General features: G+C 38.2%; 1 protein-coding gene across 3 annotated transcripts in view; it reads right to left on the bottom strand.

Moving 5' to 3' along the window:
• PPARGC1A (PPARG coactivator 1 alpha) overlaps nt 1–20,044 on the bottom strand; it is a 345,221-nt gene that overhangs the window by 10,873 nt on the left and 314,304 nt on the right. For all 3 annotated transcript variants that reach the window (XM_048942000.1, XM_048942002.1, XM_048942001.1), the window contains exons 4-10: nt 19,634–19,756; nt 18,527–18,731; nt 14,483–14,528; nt 14,301–14,374; nt 5,955–6,867; nt 5,257–5,361; nt 5,000–5,120 (exon numbers count right to left, since the gene is read on the bottom strand). In XM_048942000.1, coding sequence (XP_048797957.1) covers nt 5,000–5,120; nt 5,257–5,361; nt 5,955–6,867; nt 14,301–14,374; nt 14,483–14,528; nt 18,527–18,731; nt 19,634–19,756 — 1,587 coding nt within the window. The remainder of the gene's footprint in view (nt 1–4,999; nt 5,121–5,256; nt 5,362–5,954; nt 6,868–14,300; nt 14,375–14,482; nt 14,529–18,526; nt 18,732–19,633; nt 19,757–20,044) is intronic.

Below are 20,044 nucleotides of genomic sequence, written 5' to 3'. Positions count from 1 at the left end.
TTGACAGATGGACTAGATGATCTCAGTGGTCTTTTCCAACCTTACTGATTCCATGATTCTAAGCTTATCAAAGCTCTGCTGCTTCCTGCAGCACACGTGGCTGGCTGGGTACAAGCCCCTTTCTGTAACGCCTTACATGCCCAGTGTTTTGTGACTTGATCTTCATCCTTAGAACTGAAGGCTAGAAAACATTTTGAAAAAGCAATGAGAGTGGTTGGGCAGAGTCTGAAAAATAGAAATGCTATGAATGCAAGAGCCAGTAAAATGTAAGATTCGGACATCATAACAATAGTAAGAAACACTGCTGTAGGTTCTGTATTAAAGAAGACTTGTAGGCTAACTATGACCGGTAGACATGTATGAATGGCAAAAGGAAGACTCGCAGCAAATGAAGAAGAAAAAAGAACACTGCACAATATTCTCAAATCTTGTTGTGTGGCTGAGGGCTGAAAAAATTCTACCGCCTTCCAGGGTGACTGCTGAAAACATGGCGATGAATCAATAAAACTCAAGATTTTAAACAATCCGTTTGAAATATTTTCAGTAAATTGTACAGAAAAAGTATAATGCCTGGGATCAGGCCCACCAAGATGAGCAACCACAAAAAAAAAAGTCCAAACTAAACAACCAACATGCATTTGCTCCTTCATTTGTGGGAATTTACTCCATTATGGGCTGCGTCTGGTTTCAGACTTCAAAGAACCCAAGCATTCATTTAGGAAACCACCTTTCTCCTGCCTTCCTGTTGTAGAGAAATTTATTTTCTTTGAAACCATGTGTTTCTTTTCTGTTGCAGTGGCGTCACAGTGCATTTATCTTCTTGTATCTGTAAGCTCTCTGAGACAGGGGCTTGTTTCATACAGACTGTCAGCACTTACATATGAAAGTAGTAATGCTAATATTAATTTTCTACTCAGGTAGAAGCCATGCCCCGAAAGGTATTTGCTATGTGGTCTAATAAGCTGCTGCAGGAAAAGCCTGCATGCCTAAGAAATGCCTGGGGTGTACAACAAGAAAAAAACAGTCCTCAGTCTTCTTGGCAAAACAGAGCAATCTGCCCTGGCTGGGGGTTAGATTGTAATTTCTAGAAAGCTCTGAGTAGCCTGTTCTGTCCTGCAGTTGTTCCTGGAGCTTCATGATGAATGAATGTGTCTCTGCTATGGTCTGGAGAGCACTATTAAGTTAAGTGAATCTTGGTGGCAGGCTGGCCTTCTGTTCAATGAGGACCCATTCTAAAATGAATTGTGGACAAGTGACATCAAGATCAAGCTACACTCTGCTAAAATTTATTCCATTAAAAAAGGCATCATAACCAAGAATACAAATATGACAAAAATATCCTGACTTTCTAACTGAAAAATGACTTGTGGGCTCAGTAGTCTATATTTTTTGTGTGAGACTGCTCAAAATAAAGATCCCACTCCATGAAAAAGACACTGAATCTCCAGTCACCGGAGAAGGGAAGACAGAAAAGAAGCAAAGAGAAAAACAACAGAGAACTTTTTGAAGTTAAGCCACCATAGCTGTAAATCTAGATAGGAACCCATACACAGAAATGCCAGCTCAGGCTTTCAGTTGATCTGAAGCTACTGCAGGCAATGCATCACATGCAGACTGACCATGTAGCCATTTAAATGTACCTTTGCCACATAGCATGAGCAAAGGCTTCTAAAACAAGCCTCTTCAGCAATCTACAAATATGTCTTTGCATCTGCCAAAATACAAGCTGCTTGCACAATCAGAGGGCATTGCTACACATATGGTTTTGACAGATTAAAATATACCTATTTTTTTCTCATCTCTTTTTCCTGGGATTTACACTCATATTGTCACATGAGAGTAATTCCAGATATTGAACCAGTAAGACCTGATGGCTTTTTGTTGAGTCATGGTTTCTGTTCTTTCCTCTGTGCATCTTTTCTAAAGCCAGCTCCCTGAGACCTCAGCACAGTGCTTTTCATGAAGAAAAGCTACCTTCCCTGAGTAGCCAGCACCTGGGGCCCTAATAGTGCTCAATCTTTGAGCTGCACTTTCAACAGAACTAGGAGGCATGTTGTCTTGAACCAGTTCTTGCAGCATGAGGATGAGCTAGAAAGAAAGGAAAATAGACTCCAATGCAGAATTTATGGAAATCTAAACTTATGGAACTTACAGAAAGAGTTCAAGGAAAGACAAAAAGGATTCTTATGACTGAACAGTAAATGAGTTGGGCCTTTTTGGAAAGAAAAGAGTGACACATAAGAGACTCATAATCCAAAAGGACTCATAATCCAAAATCAATAAGAAAGGGAACAGAGAATGCTGGACGAAAAATAGGACCTTTGTTCAGTTAATATGCACCTTATCACTGACTTTGTGGGATCAAGGCTTCCCTTTCTATGCTCCCCTTTTTCCTATCCCCCACTGATTTGCACAGGGCATAAACTGGCATGATTCAACACAGATTTTTAAAGTGAAAGTGTTGGTAGACTTTGGAGAAAGGAGTTAATATGACTTCAGCTACATTTCCTGCAGCTCTTGGATGACTGCTTTTAAAATTTTTGCCGTGTTCTATTTATTGATATTTTATAAATATATGATTTGTCATCTCACTAAGTCATTTCAGGTCTAATTTATTTCTGTTTATTAATACACAATTTCATTAATGAAGTTAATTAACATGACAGTGCTCACTTTAGAAGAGAAAATAAATTCAGCCTTGAATTAGAAAATATTAAATTTCTTAACTTGGAAGAAATGATGGTGCAGCACATCTAGAGCTTTTCAGGGATCTTCTCTTTCTCCTTTTCCCTTCATTAGTTAGTAGCCAAACATTTCCTCATTTTAAACTAAATCAAATTTTCTGTCTTCACAGTAGGATTCAGGTTTTTATACCAATAAGATACAGTAATTGAGAAGTAGCAAGATACATTCATGACAGAGGTCTACTTAAAACTCTAATTTATGTTAGATCTAAGAAAGAACAGCCATGTAAGTTACGATTGCCAGAAGTCAGTATTATCTCTAAACAGATGGAAGCAAGAAAAACACCAACAGTTGACTTAAATATAGCCCATTCTGAAGCCATGCAAAATTCTTCCATTGCATTCTGTCATGGTTTTATGATTTTTGTTATCAGTATTCTACATCACAACATTATGTAGTGCACTGAGAGATAAAGAGTTAATACTCCAGTTCAATGGATTGTTGATATTTCTGAGTACCTGGTTCTCAGAAGAGAAGAACAACTACATGCCCCAGAGGATTTTGTGTTTCTGTTTTCCATTCAGAGGGAAAGATAAAACTGTTTGCAAGTCACGAGAGGTCCCTTTTTCCTTTCTGCTCATCTCTGCAGTGTGTGTGCTCCCTAGCCATCTCGCCTTCAGCATTAGAGTAAAGCCTTCAGTTTTTGGACACACTCTCATTTTTTTTATTTCTTAGCCTCAATTCCAATTATATTGTATTGTTATCTTACATTCCACTATCATATTTAGTAGATTAGTCTGTTTCTCCTCAGATCATTGCTGCTGTTTTGTTTTTAGGCCCATCTCCATACCCTTACACTCTTTTCTGGGGTGTGGTCCCATGAGTCCCCCCGCCCCATCAGTCACCGAACTGTGCTGACCTGCCCATAAACCATTGACAGCTTCCCTGAATTTCAGATCAGAACATGCTATAGCTCTGAATCTCACGCTTTACAAAATTTATGTATCACCTATACTATGTACAGAGGTCACCTGATGCAGAGAAAAGCAAAATGATTTATCAAGCTCACTAAGAACAGTAGCAATAGAGATGAAATCCATAAACTAAAGATGCATATTCCCTCCCAGAACTTCTCATTGCCACAGACTATGCCAGTCTCTGCTGATCTTCATACAAGTAGTTTTGAAGGTGTAAGTATTTTGAGAAATGCCAAAGAATCTGTAACAGTTTTTTACTACAAAGTTCACTAAACATATTGGAAAGAGATCTACTCATTTTGGTGAGCTCTGGAGAGAACATTAAGGGAAAATGTGGAAATGAAGGTAAGCATCCCAGTACACACCAGTTTGTGCAGAGCAGCAGTAAAGGGAGCCCACCAGATAGGCTTAACAATCACAACAAGAGTCCAGAATTACAGCAGCTCCCAACTTCCCAGCTTATCAAAACCATCATGCAGGGAAACTAGAAGGGAGCAAAATCCACACGTCTATTTAACAGCCATTTTTCTGTCCTGCTGCTACTACAGGCAAGGGAGTTGCTGATCACCTCATGGGTATTTCCTTTGCTGCAGGTACTTCAGTCAGATGAACAAATTAATCAAGTAACACACGTTCATTGTGAAAGGGGCAGCGTGAAATGACATTTTTAAATCGCATCATGTCTTCAGACTGTTTTGCTAAAAAAATCTTAAAAATATCTTAAAAGTAAACTGTGTTATAGACAGGAAAGAAACAATAAAAGACATGCCTCTGGATGTCAGTTTCAAATTCTGTACTCTCTGTATAGATAATTACAGCTACTGGAAACATCCAGTGACCAGTATGTAAGCTGATTGGCTTCTTACATTGCTTCTGCAGAGGAAGAGAAATACTGAAACTAGACTTGACTACTGGCATCCTGGTAGGTGATATACAGTAAAAACTGTGGGTTCACTGATAGATCACTATAAGGAATAGACTGGGTCACTTTTAATTCTTTGCTGTCTGGGATGAAGCCTTTTCCTAGAAAATCTTCTTTTTTTTTTTTCTGGGATTTTTTTTTTTTTATTTTTTTTATTTTTCTGTTGACTGACCTGGAGAGTTGCAATTTAAAGAAGCTGAAAAAATTAGTGCTGTACAATCAAGACACAAATTGTTATGAAAACACATATTTGCCTAAAATTCCAAATACAAAGAAATGCACATAGACAGATTTTTGCATTTTGTTTGTTCCATTACGAAGAAGAAATAAAACAGAATCTCATTCCGAGTTTTAGAAATCTACCAAAAGAAACAGAAACCTATTTCAAAATGAAAGTTATCTTCACAGTGCTTACAATTGCTTTCTGCCTCTGTCTCTCCCTTTGTTTGGCCCTTTCAGATTCCCGTTTTTCATACTCTTTGCGGTATTCTTCCCTCTTCAGCCTTTCATGCTGATATTCCTCATAGCTGTCATATCTAGGAAACATAACTTAGTCATTAAATCAAGCACCTGCATTTCTTAATGTAAATTTAGTAATACAGTTTCTGGAATGCTTTATTATCTCTTCAGAACCAGCTGAAAAGCACACTGAATGCACACAAAATGCACTACCTGGGTCTGCGACTGTACGGTGATCTGGATCGCGACCTTGCACGTGAGGGAGAACTTCGGTGTGCTTGGTGTCTACAGTGGCTGGACTCGTAACAGTGGCAAGATCTGCAGGAAAGAAGAAAAAACTAAAACCATTCACCTCTGTCATTCACTTTGAATCTATTGACACCATTTTCTCCTGAGCTACCTCTTACCTGACCTTACAATTTCTTCTAAGCTACCAGTGAAATTTTCCAGTGACAGTTTGCGATCTCCTAGTCAACTAAGGGGCCTCAAGTGATTTTGCCCCCCTCCTATAATGTTTCTTATTGAGGCTAACAGAGAGCAGAGAGTCAGCCACTGTCAACTTCATCTGATAGGGACTGCAGCTAGATTGGCACCGGGCAGCTTGCAGATAATGGGAAAGGTTAGTTGTGTATATCTCTCCAATTGCTCTGCCTCTGACCTGACTGGCTCCACTCAGAAAGTGTAAACTTGGCAAATTTAAAGGATAATGGCAACAAATGTTTCCGCAGCAATCCTGTAACCTTCAGAGCTAATCAGATTGGGGCAATAAAAACAATTGCACTGGATCACGGGTTCTTTTTTTTTTTTTTTTTTTTTTTTTTTAATTGTTTATTTCCTTCAAGACACTCTGTGCTTTTGCTGTTTTCCTTCTTATTACCAACAATGCTGATGTATGAAATTGCTCACTGTACCTTGAAGAGGATCTACTGCAGGGTGACCTTGATCTCGATCGGGAATATGGAGAACGGGAACAGGACCTGCGTTGAGGAAAGGACCTTGATCTAGAGCGTGTCCTTTGGGATCTTTGAGAAAATAAGGATTTGGGTGGAGATACTGAATCTCGGCATGGAGAGTTAAAAGAAGAGCAAGAAGGCGATACGTCAAATAATGAATAGGCTTGTGTCCCATCCCAAGGGTAGCATAGTTTATCACTTTCATCTTCACTGTCATCAAAGAGACCATCCATTGCTAGTCCTGAATTTATAAACATAGGTAGTTTGGAAAATTGTTCATTACTGTAATCACTGTCCCTTAGTTCACTGGTCTTATCTGCTTCTTCATCAAAAACAGCTTGGCTGGGGTGACCAAAATGCTTATTAAGTTCAGCCCGAATTTCTTGGTCTTGGAGCTGTTTTCTGTTATTACCTTGGGATCCCTGCTTACTTGTCTGTAAAGTCTCTTTCTTGAAATACTGGTCTTGTCCTAAAGAAGAACAAATCTGACACTGCCACCCAGGTGAAGAATCCTTAAATTCTAGTTGTCTGGAGTCCTGAAGTTCCTGGGATATTTTAATGTGTATTTCCGACTTTGAATTCACAGATTGACAGTAGTCATGGTCACCAAACAGCCGCAAACTGGGCCGTTTTGTCTTTCTCTCCTCATGTCCACTGGACAGTGCTGTAGTCTTGCTAAGCTGTGCATACAGCTCAGTCTGTTCTGGACCCTTCTTGACTGGGTTGTTTCCTTGAGAACTGGAAGACTCACTATAACGGGGCTTTTTTGAAGGTGGTGCAACAGTCTTGCATGATGACTTCGGCTTAGGTGAAGTCCTGAAAGGATTATCCTGGTTGGCTTTATGAGGAGGGGTCGTAGGTGGAGTTAGGCCTGAAGGAAAAAAAGGAGGAACAGATTTTTAAGCAGATAAATTTTAGTGAAGACACACATGCTTCTTTAAAATAGATAAAAAAAACCAAGACTCATTCTACATCAATTTAATTTAATTCATCTGGAAATTAGAGTGTTTAGGGTTTGAGACACCAAAGTTCTGGTGACAATAGCAACAGTACTAATGCATGGCCATTAATCTTCAACATCCTTTCTGCCCCTCCTCTTCTTTTATGATACCCGCCTCTCTGCAGACTCTGATAGAAAAGATCAAGAGATAAAAATCAAAAGACTTTTCTGATAAAAATCAAAAAGATTTTGATACAAAAATGAAAAGTAAAGGACTGGCACAGTCAAACATCTAAGGAAATTAGCAGACAAAAACCTGAATGAAAGGAAGTCCAAGAAAAATAAATGAGCACTACCAAAGCAACTTGTGCAGTACACAAAACTTGAATGTAAGGAAGTACAGCAACTCTGCAACTTGACTGCAATGACTCTTTGTCTACACAGTTCATTAACTTAGTAAACCATTGCTAATCTACGTATAATACATTCTTGTAAGTAAAACTAATACATTTTGCCTGAAATGTAGTTCTGCAACTGAAACCTAAGTGAACAATGAGGCTAGTACAATTGTAATGAACCATTGCATCTAGAACAAAATATTAGTGTCATGAAATAAGGAGTAGATATGAAACTGATAAGAATTTCAAGATTAACAATATCACTAGCTACCAGGATTTTTCACACAACTGTAGTACATTACATCACTACAGTGAGATGAAATTGCAGGAAGGACTGCAGCCCATTCTAGTAAAACCTGCAAACCAAAGCAACACCTTCCAATAATTCATGTATAAATCATAGAAGTTCTTCAGACTTTATAAAGAATAACCCTGTGCAGAATAACAGTACACTGAACAATGCTGTCCAAGATTTCCTTTTCTAGCCCAAGCAATGAGCTTTCCATGACTTTCACAGCAAGAATGAAAAGAGTGCAGACACTTCCAAGAAATGAATGTTTCAAACATGGCTGCAGAGTTTTGTCTTTTTAACCATACAATGGAGCTCAGCAGATCAATGCAAGTGGAACATATTTTATAGTGTTTTGCTGTAGAGAAAAAAAAACGTTCATCAATGCACAGTGCTCCCTAAGGATCAGAAATGGAGACTGGGAGTCCCACTGCATTGTCTGCAATGAATTTGTTTCAGAAAAAAAACCAAACACCCGATATGAGTGCTAAGACATGAGTAGCAGTTGTGAGAAAGAAGACTAATTTTGTCTGAGCACTTGGAAAAAATGGTTACATGGTTATGTAAAGACTTTGCCTAACGCCACCAAAGTCAGAGAAATTGAAGCAAAGGTACTGTAAGTCTAGTTATCCCAAATATGAATTTAAAATTGAAAAGGTTTTGTGCTAAGTCATCAACTATTTCCTCTAATTTGTCCTCAATTTTCATTTCCTTCCCAAAAACTCATCTAATTCAGCAGCACAGATTTCACACCTTATCTACCTCCTTACTAACAAATATTTCTGTTTCCCAAACAAATTTCCAGCAAAATGATCAGGCCTCTTCCAAATTCTTCAGTAATCATTTCTGGGTTAAAAATCTAAAGTGACATTCAATATTTGAGTAAGTAAGGATTGTTTTCTAAATAAAAAACAAAATAAAACAAACCAACCAAGAATCAGCACTTTTAGTTATGAAATAGTACAGCCTCAGAAATGACCTGGGGTTAGTTACTGAATTTTCAGATGTGTTTTTAAAGAAAGAATGAAGTAGGACAATATTAATTCCAGCCCATCCTTATAAAATTCAACCACTCCACAATAAATGTCTCAAATATCTGCACACATGAAAATTTCAGTACAAGAAACCCAGGACATAATCTAATATTCAAAACAAAATATTGTTTCCATTCCCATTTCTTTAAAGATAGCCCTGACAGAAAGCAAATAATACTCAGAACATAACAGTTTCCAGAAGCTCAATGAGGAGTCCAACAGTCTTTAGATGGGAGGGGAAAAAATAACAACAAAAAAACCCTTCCAAAAGTACAGACTGAGCCAAATTTACTGGCACTTCTTTTGCTGGCAAAACTGTGCTGGGGACATCCTAAGAAAGGACTTCCTCGTGGCATTTTGGCTCTTTTCCTGGTTTTCAGCAGAAGCAGGAAGCGCACAAGCAAGTATAAACAGATACAAGTCGAAAAATGTTCAGTTAACTTTTGAACAAACTTCCACTGGGGGATGAAGGGGGAGTAAGGTTTTGAATTGGTTCTTGTTTAAGTCGGTGCTATAGAGTCTGCCTTCAGCACATCCCATGACCAGTGCCCAAAATGTGAACTTTGAGAAAATGGCAAGGCTGCACACTTGCTCACTGGTGTCACTTCTGCTCATCGTTACACTAATCACTGCTAATCTTCACTTCAGGCCATGCTCCTAAATCAAGTGTTACAGTATTCGATAACCTTTATTTCATACACACCAATTTCTCTGCAAAAGTGTACATTTTAGCGTTGACAGTACAAGGTATATTCTGTGCTCTCTTGAACTTAGCAGGTTTTGACAGATTTATGGAAGGACAGATGGCCATTACGGGCTGAAGGCTGACAAGAGGCAGTTCAGAGCATTGTTAACACACTTGCACAAACTCTCAGCAGTGCAGCACTGTGCAGAATGTAATTCAGACTATAGCTTTTTTATTGCTGCCTATTTTCTTTTGTCAAAAGAGCCTGCTGTGCACAGCAACAAATGGCTGCCATTACCCAGAATGTAATGGGTGTCAGACAAATCACGTAACACAAACAATCAAGAGTATGTAGGTCATATTTCAACAGAGCACAACCTTAGCAATATTTATGATTACTGCATTGAAATGTGCTCTATAATAAACAAGTACCTCTACATCAGTCACACTTATGTACTTCTGCACAGCAAATCTGTTAGAAGTGGTACATACTCTACAATCACCCCCCTTAAACAGTCTTTTTTCTTTTTAAAGTAAAAGGCAAGTATTTTTTCATGACATGCTATAAAACCATTTTCTTTGTAGGGACTTTTGTTTAATTGAACGGCTTCAGTAAATGGTACGTTTGCACTTTGCCTTGCTCTGTCTGGATAGTGTGAACTCACTCATCTTGTGCTCAAAAATAGTCCTAACAATTTGTGACTCCTGCTGCCAACCCAGCACTGTCTTCTCTGTGTCGGTGCAACAAAAGGCGTTCCCATGTATGCTGGCCCCACTACCTCCCTGAGTGACTTCTTTCAATAGAGTTTCTGGGAGAGTGCAGGTACTTGTGATGCATACCAAAAGTGCACTAAAAAACAGCCACCTTAGTTAACTCATTTAGCTCAGCTAAGTCGATAATCAGAAACTAGGGAATTGCGTTTGCGTAAAAAGTGACATCTTGACTTTTCAGGACTCATTTGCAATGAGGTTTTAACCAGACACCAATCTTCCTAAAATTCGACTGTAACTGTAGGCATTTAAACACTTGATGATGTTTGTTGTGCTTTGGTGGGGGGAATGAGTATTTTTGGGCGAACACAGCTGTGCAACCTTCCTATATGTGCACTGAGCTTTTGAGAGGCATGGAAAATGATTTCTTTCATACTTTTAAAGTCTGGAAACAGACTGTCAAGGGAAACACTATTTAAGGCCACTAAAAACACTGAACACATGGTAACAGCTCAATTCAGTAAAAAAAAAAAAAATCAGAGTTTTTGTGTGGCATAAGATTGCAGAAGCCAGGAAAATATAATAAAATTAAATAGCCATCATATAATAAAAAACTACATGCTTGTTTAGTATTCAGTTTAATCTTGTTGTCAGTGCTGCAGAGAATAAATACAGACTCCTGAAAATATCTAATAATTCACAAGATCTTATTCCCCCAGACAACTCTCTGCATCTCTCATTTGATCAGAAATCATTCTGAGGTCAAAGAAGTTCCTATATGATAGATCTGAAGTATTTGTTCTGACAACTAAGAAGTAACTCAGATCTAGAGGTGGGCAAATAGCAGGGTTTAAGTATCCTCAAGGATGCTCATGAATTCCAAATCACTGTGCGAGCCAATCATGTTCATATTGCCTTTTACACCATCTTTTTGAAGAGATCAAATTTTGCACCCAAGAGAGATTGGAGTTTTATATTCAGGTAAATTATAAAGATCTTAACGAGAGACTTTTCACTAAGACACCTGTTGAAGACAGGAAGGTGGAAATAGACTTCCAGTTATTGATTGCTGCTTGTATGGTAGTAAAATCTCAGGCATGTAAACTCACTTAATGCATTTATATTATGTCTTTGGGTATTTAGGAATGAAGGCTTAAAAAGGCATTGAGAGAACTAAGAGGGCAAAAAACCATGCTATTTATCTTCTGGAGGAGCCCTCAATTCTCAAGAGAAACACCGTAACTTCTAGAGGTGAGTTGTCCTACTGTGTCTGCAGGTATCTCTTCAACCTGACATGTTCCAAAGAGAAAAGAGTAACACAAAAACCTCCCATGTCCCTGGAAGATATCAGAGATGTTCCAGCCCATGGCTTCTTAGCAAAGTGCTTGCACTGCAGCTAGCTGCAGAAAAACAGATGAAGGCTCTTACTCAGAATAAGACTCACCTTATGCAGAAATTTTATCACTACTTTATCATCATCTCCAAGTCATGACGTTCTGATCCATTTTCCACAAAATAGCACTGGAAACTAGCTTGCAGTACTGATTTTAGATAGACTTATTTGTTCATCACAAGACATTAAAAGGGCGCTAAAAGAATTTGTACATTCTTATACATTCTGCCTTGAAAAAACTTTAAAAGATATTTGTTCTTTATCATTTGACAGATATTTGACAAAAGTTTTGATGGTTTTAAGGAGGACATAGTCACACTCACAAGTACTAACAAAGCCATTCTAAAGCAAGTTATGGCATTGGCAAGGGAATGGATTCAGTTTGACTTTAGGTATGTGAATCTAAAATGTATACATGACAAAGACTGATGGTTAGAGCAGGAAATGCGCTTATTTATTTTTCTTCTCTATAGTTAATTCGTCAGTGAGGGAACCAGTGCTGTTTTCAGCGGAGAACAAGGGAGCTGCTATTTATATTAAAATATTTTGTGCTTCGATAGTGCAATTTTAATTCATCAGTAAGATCAAGGCAACTCCACTGTAAATAACAGTATACAGTGTAAGTTGCCCTGTATAAGGACAATGAACAATGCGGCTACCTGGATATAATTTGGAATTGCTAGGGCCTCACTAAAGAACTCCAAGATATTATTAATTGCTACTGCCACTATTTTATTCTTTTGTTGTTGTTTTTACTGAAACGGGTCCCAGCTTTTCCTGTATTTACTCACATACTTTTTAAGTCCTTCAGTACTAGAGGTTGTTTCTGTTATGTCTGCTTCCAGCACAAGTAAACTCATGACAAAAAACACTATTGCAATCCAAATAAATGACTTGAAGAGAAATTCATGCACAATCACTCATCTTTTTATATATTTATATACACATACAAAAATAAAATCTATGTATATGTGAAGACAGAGATTAATACACCTGTCAAGTGATGAATGGCAAACTCCTGAAACCTTCTCACCAGGTATTTTGAAGAGCAGAGCAAGTGCAACATGAAGTCCAGCAGCCACCATCAACTACACTGCTTGTAAACACTGCCCAAACTCCCTGGCTGCATGTGCTCCAACAATTCCTGTACTTCATTATCATCAGTTAATTTTCTAGCTAGATTTATTTCCAGGGGGTATAATTTCGTATTTTCATAGGATAATGCTGTTTTTATTTCACAGCCTCTGATGCATCTTTTAATTTGCTGCATTTCCTTGTTATACTATCTAAAACAACAACACAGTCGCTTCATTGCCTCCCCCACGCACAGCAGACACATGGAAATGAACTCACTAACACCCAGCCCATTTCCATTGCCATTCTTGAGACCAGAGGACTGTCAAGAGGTTAGATTAGCTCCCAGGTTCTATCCAGCCAGCTGATGTGAAGAGCAGGCTGCTGTCTTTCTGTCTGGAAGAAAATACTGTTCCCTTCAGTGACCTCAACCGCTGCCTGAACAACTCTGCTATCGTCACCTCATCTGCCCCTTCCAGCTGGTAGCACTAAGCACTGACTCACCAGTGTGCCTCCAAACATGCACTTTCATGCAGATTTGCTCTCCAGTAATGACAAAAAAAGACTTCTTCATGCTTCAGGCTTGTTGGCACTGAATTGGATTATCCTGCTGCATGCTGTGAATTTTGCCATGTCTGTATCAGTTTTGCAAAAGGAAGGTGTGTTGCAAGGATGTTGCATTTTGTCACTAGAGGAATGATTAAGAGCGCAGATTTTCAGGACATGTCAGAGGAAAGCGTGCATGTTTTAATGCTGAATTAATGAAGTTTCTGAAAAAGTGACATGATGGGCAGTGAAAGCAACTGCCCAAGGTACATACACAAACTGATATATATTATATATATATGTATAGATAGATAATTATATATCATATATATAATATGATATATATATTATATATATGCCCCTGTGAGAAACACATGCTGAGCATTTATTTTTCAGTATTACACAACTGAGAAAGAAAACATTCTTGGCAGTAGCTCAGGTGGAGCTCAGCATGTGTTCCTGTGCTCAGTTCTGGACACGTCAGGAAAACAGAGGCAAAAGAGAGGTCAGAGAAAGGCAATAAGACGGATCTGAGATCTGAAGAACTTTTGTGGAAAGAGCAGATGAATTAAATGAGTGTAATGGATGACACATCAACTGAAGCTGCACATGATAAAAAATCTACACATCTTCCAAAGGTACAAACACTGGGGGCCAGACAGGAGGAGGAGGACAGAAAAGAGGTGGTGTGAAGTGTGCTAATGGGAGAAATAAAGAGAAAGTAAGAACATAAAATGAATATCAATTTTAAAAAATTACCTTTTAGCTATGGAATAGTTTTTCAGTGGCAGAGCAGAAAGCTGTTATTTGTGACATATTAATCTAGAATTGACAAAGCACTGAAACATGCAGTCACGTACAGCCCTAGACTGGCCTGGAGACAGACTGGATGACATAACTTTTCCATCTGTAACATCGATTACACTCTGCTGTGGGGTTTGTCTTTGAAAGATGGTGCTCAGCAGTACACAAATCTATGGGGAAATGGGGAAGTATAACAGATAAATGGTTTCATTCATATTTTTCTAGAAATTATGCGCTCTTGTGTAGGTTTGGAGCAATATTTTCAAACACATTCCCTCTCAGGCAACTGGATAAAAAGTCAACGCAAACTGCTCTGAAATTAATCTCCTGGAGACCTCTGTAAGATCTCAGTGTATGTGTTGTATATTGAAATGAACAAACACACACCAAACCGTGCTTAAAGGAAAAGCTAACTCTACCCATTTCTCACCTGCAGTTCCAGAGAGTTCCACACTTAAGGTTTGTTCAATAGTCTTGTTCTCAAATGGGGAACCCTTGGGATCACTGGAAGACAGGGCACATTTATAAAAACAAGCTGAAATGGAGTTGCTGTAGCCAAAATGTATTAGATTCCCCTCCCTTTTATAAATGTTTGCACTTTTTACTACTTACTTTGGAGACTCAGGCGTCAACGGAAGTGATAAACTTGTTGGTTTGGCTAAGGGGAAAAAAGAAAACGATTATGGAATATTTAAGCACTCCATAACATATACCAAAAAGTTGTCTTTTATTTTTGTGATGGAAACCCCTATTAGTCAGTTAGGGCTGGGTTCTGATTGTTCAATAGCCATTTCTGTATACTTCGGATAAATGGGGAGTCACATCCTCATTCCTTAGCACTGGCACAAAAAGGGTAACTAAATTTCAACAATGATTTACAGCAATTACTGCACCTCTGAAATACAGCACACAGCACAAATGCCAAGAACCTTTCAGAAGAAGAGTGGTACATGTTAAAAATCAATGAAGAAATCCACAGGATGCACCGTGAAAATTTTATTTTCTCCTAGATTTAATTTAGAATACACTCTACATTTTATTTGGAAACAAGAGCAGCAGAATAACTACAAACTAACAGAACGTTATGAATATTCAGTTAATTTTACTTCTACAGTATACAATTTTATATGTAGCACTGAGAATAGGTTGTTTTATGAGGCTGGAGTGCAACTTGCTATAGTCCAAATTTCTGCAAATTATCCTGCAAACTATGACAAGCCATGGATTCACTCACAGATGGTTAAAAATGGGGCTGACGCTCTCAGCACTACAATCCCAACATACACAAAAAAACAAAGCTCTAGCTATAAAAATACAAGTCTTTGTAGCTTTTATTCATGCAAGCTTGTATTTTCCCAAAGCAAGCCAAGAACTAGAATACTGCAATACAACTAAGATTCTTCTAATTGCCAGAAAAAACGTTCAAAATTAAAAATAATATTACTTGCAAATTTTACTTTTCAGAAGTTAGATTGATGCTTAAATGCAGAGAGCATTGTACCAAGAAAAACAGCAGGGGATCTCTTCTGCAAATTAATTACTTAAGACAAAATGTTCCCCTTGAACACTTCTGCACTGCAGATCTTTTGTCCAGAGTGTCACTACTGCGTATTTCGCATTCATTCCAGGCTTGGAGCTCCCATCGACATTAAAGGATTTTATATGCAAATTGATTACTTTTATAAGCTCTAGAGCATTCCTGGAGTAATATTACATTTTTTAAAAATTAACTCAATTCTCAAGAGCTGCATATTGTTCCTCCTCCTCCCCATCTGAAAGTTAGAAATGGAAACTCAGGTGTTCACCTTAGGTTCACCTTCCTCAGAATTCACTGCCAAAGTGAGGAAATGCACCAAAACGGCTTAAGTGTCTGATCCAGCACCGCCAGCGATTTGTGCATAAAAAAGATTTCCATAAGACCATCTGTAAGATGACACAACTTCGCAAGTACTTTATACACAACTAGGATACTAATGTTGTGACTAGGATACTATGTTGCCAGCGCCTACCTTGAGGTAAAACTGGCTAAAAAGAACAGACCTTACCAAAAGGCTCAGGAAGAAAGTCTGCACAAACAAATGCTCCTACTGTTTTTCAGAGAACAAAAACTACATACACTTACCCTTTCTATGGCCTTTCTATGAAAGCTGAATGTATTAGAGTTATTTAAGCTTCTAAAAAGCCTCCTTCTAGCTCTCATATAGAGAGGCAGATCCAAATAAATAGATGTATAAAATCTGAAACACTACAACACAGCACCCAAGCATCATCTCACACTCCTCTGTATTCACTTAGGCAGATATTGTTTAGCCCTCTCACTGAGAAATTCATATACCAAAAACATCATTAATTTTTCTTATTGTTAGGCACGGGCTTGACCAAACAGGATTCCATCCTCATTTACAGCCACTGACACTGTAAATGTTTAGCCAATACCATTTTCCACGGTGACTGTTTATTCAATTTTTAAGGTCTATCATAGTGTGTTTTATTTGTATTTAAAAGAGTTCACATGAAGTTGCTTGTTTCTGTAAATTGAAAACATTCAGGTTCAAAATAACTAAATTTCCTCATGGGCAAATTTCAGTGTAAAACCACAGATGATCTTTGGCATGAATGGGTTTGTGGACATTCCCATGGGTTTGCAATATGTTTGCAACAATAACCCTAAAGGAAAATATCATTTTACTTCTCTTTCATGAGCTTTCCCTAACTTTGAAAGAAAATATTAGGTCCTGATTATCTTTTAAAACAGAAGGAGACAATATTTTTAGTTTTGATTAAATGTATAAAGAAATGACTGTACATCCGTGAATAGCACTCGAATCTGCAAGGTCAGTTCTGCACAAAAAAGTCTGTCCAAGCTGAAAGCATTATATTCTTGTACTTGTATTATATGCACATTCATTGACACTGAAGTCATATATGAGTGTGAGACAAATTTGATGAAAAAACATTTCAGAAGTCTGTAAATAAAACTGCAGGAATTAAAAAAAGAGAATAATTTCTCTGCCTATAATTTCACCTGCAATATCACAGAAGACACTGTCATTTGTTAATCACTGATGAGTTGGCTGCATGTCCTTTTAGGACTTTCCTAACTTCTCCCTTTACACTGTTGTCACAACCCACTTTACTTTGTTTCTTTGCATAAAATCTGTACAATTTGGGAAAAAATGCAGCTCTGATCCAACAGCAAGATTTTGTAATCAGTAATTATGTACATGTGCACACACACCTGTGTATAACATACATGTGTGTTTAAGATATCTTACATGTGATATGCACCTAGCAGTGTTAGTAAAGCACTGGGTTGTGTCTGGCAGGCCTATGCTTGGTTCCACAACCCTTGCAGTACAAGATCCAGGTTTGAGATGAATGCTTCAATCAGGATTTTGCTCTGAAGCAGTCTGCTGAGATTAGCCAGAAGGAGTGGCAGTTGGCATTCAAGAATCTCTAGGGGCAGCTGGATTTCTTTCTTACAAGAAACACTGTTCAGAGAATTTGAAACCACAATGGAGAAAGCTATACGATAGATGTCAGAACACACTGCTGTGAGCAGGGCATTTAGTGATGGGGAGGAAAGATAATTTTGTTAAGTTTGCTTATACCTCCTAACAAAGAGTGAAAGAATAGACTTGATGGAGGCTGAAAAAGCAGGGAGAAGTGAGAAGAGGAGGAAAAAATACATATGCAGTTCAGAATTCTCACTTTACAAACTCCAAGGCAACATGTAGTGTGTTATATACTGATCTCTGTTGCAGCTGGATGACTTCCATCGGCTTCAGAGGAGTCATCCAGGATTTGCACCAATGTTACTGAGATAAGTATTCGGCTTTTTCAATTCCAGACAAGTATATCCATAGATGTATTTTAAAGCAAGAGTAACTTTAAATAAGCTCCCTTTGGGCTCATAAGCTTTTACAGTTCTTCTTTATCTTGGGAAAACAGGCAGGAGAGGAGTGGAGCGAAAGAGGAGCCTCTAAGTTCTTGCTTCTCTGTCATTGAAGCAAGTAATATAGCCCAGTTCTTTACGCATTGGAGGGTATTAAAAGTCAACACAAGTGTTTAGGTTTGGCCATAAAGAATCTAAAGAGAGAGAAAGATCGGGATGGTTGCTAAACTTCCAACTATTTGCAAAATAAAATTACAAACCAGCATTCCTGCTTTAACAGGAATGACACATTTATTGCTTATTCTGTAGCAGTGAGAACGCTATTTATTGTCTCTTAAGGACGATGTGGCAGGTTAACAATGCCTTCGGTTTTACACTGGCAAAAAGAAAGAAGCTCACTAATGAACCAGCCTGCCCAGCTTGTTTAGGGGTATAATGATTTCTTAGTGGTACAGTACTCTGTGAATAAATATCTCCAACTCGCTTGATATACTGACATGTAGCATTTGTTAACTTTTTTTTTTCTTCTGAGGTTCCTTTTCTGAGATTGAGGGCGACAGAGACAGGATTAAAACTTCAAAAGTTAAACCTGGCTAACTCTAACTTCATTGTACTGTTTTAAAACTCTCTCTATACAGAAGAAAGAGATGCTGGGTTTACAATAATAACCCAAGGAACAGAAGAGGTATGAGGGTATTCACAAGCATTGTATCTCAGCTTCCCTCCAAAACCAAAACTATGCTCTGTGCTCCTGCACCTACCTTGCAGGTGATTTGTCTGAGACTGCAGATGGGGCTTCCTTTTGGAGGTGCATTTCTCTTTGCTGCTGTTCCTGTTCTCTGCTGGTTTGTTCTGAGGAGGGTCATCATTCGTAGTCAGATATTTGAGAAGTTCAGAGCAGGGACGTCTTTGTGGCTTCTGTTGTTGACAAATGCTCTTCGCTTTATTGCTCCACGAATTCTCAGTCTTAAAAACAGAGCATTAAGAAAAAAAGGAAAAAAAAGAAAAAAAAAGCTAAAATTAGTGAACTGAACCTTATCAGAATGGATATAGGTTTTCTAAAGAGATGAGATTTTCAATGAAGTGTTCAGTCTAAGTGTACTAGATCTATGAGCTGTGAATAATTGTTTGCAGAACAAGAAAAGAAAATTACATTGAAATTCCTAAATGACATTTATGCAGCTTTTTTATTTCATTCCTCCAACATTTCAATGTTCCTACTCAGCAACATGTAACTAACAAGACCCTACAGCGCCTTTACTGTGAACAAAAAAATAAGCTGGTTTAAACCTTAATTTGCTGCTGATTGCTTGAGCCCAGTATTCACAACTCTCTTAAGTACCCCTAAATGCTCCGTTTTCAGTTACAGTGAATGGCAAGACAAACATTGTTTAATACTGCCTGCTAACAGAATTATGTCAGAGACACCATTCTTTCCAATTAATGGCTGATATACATCTTTTGCCAAGAATCCAGTGCAATTTTTCTTAGCCCAGACAGCTGGTAAAATGGCAGTCTTGCATCCTGGAGTCACTCATAAACAACACCAGCCCATCAACAAATTTTATTGCACCCCCTACTACTGTGTGTATCAATAAAGTAGGCAAGAGTAACAGACGGTGGGACTACAGCTGAACTCTGCCAAGAGAAAAAGCAAAAATGAAATATTCAGAGCATAAAGGAGCTCAGGTGATTTTCTGGAACCCAGTCTATAATCTGTTCACATTTTTTGAAGCAGTTGATGGATAGTAGGCAGATTAATACCACACATACAGATCTACTGCTTACTTGATTGCTGAAAGCATAAAAGACATGTTACATTTTTTCTTTCTCTTTTTCCCCCATTATTACAAAGATTAAATTTGTACCTTAACAACCACAGGGCTTGTCCTGATCCTGTGATTTGTATTTGCATGGTTTTGTGTGCTGAGACCACTGCATTCATTGTAATTTAGCTGAGTGTTGGCTGGAGCCAGCAAGAGCTTCTTGAGCTACAAACACATAGAGAAAAGGAGGTGGAAGGAAAAAAGTAAAGTTATGCATCTTTATGGATTAAAATTACCTGTCTAAATTTTTTGTATCGTTGCTTGAAACTAGCTACTACAATTTCAGCAAGTAAAGTGCATTAAAACAGAAGGAAGGGCTCAATACTCCCCAGAGCAAACAGATTCTATTTTCTTCTGAGGCTTGGCAACAAACTTCCTTTCTTTCCATTTTACTGCAGTATACTGCAGGGCAAGCAGAAATGGCAGGGGCCTTGGATTTCTAAATCCAAGGCA

The sequence above is a fragment of the Lagopus muta genome, chromosome 4, assembly GCF_023343835.1.
Source record: "Lagopus muta isolate bLagMut1 chromosome 4, bLagMut1 primary, whole genome shotgun sequence".
Lineage (NCBI taxonomy): Eukaryota > Metazoa > Chordata > Aves > Galliformes > Phasianidae > Lagopus > Lagopus muta.
The sequence above is the reverse complement of the archived record's forward strand: the minus strand, read 5'-3'. Positions and strand labels throughout refer to the sequence as shown.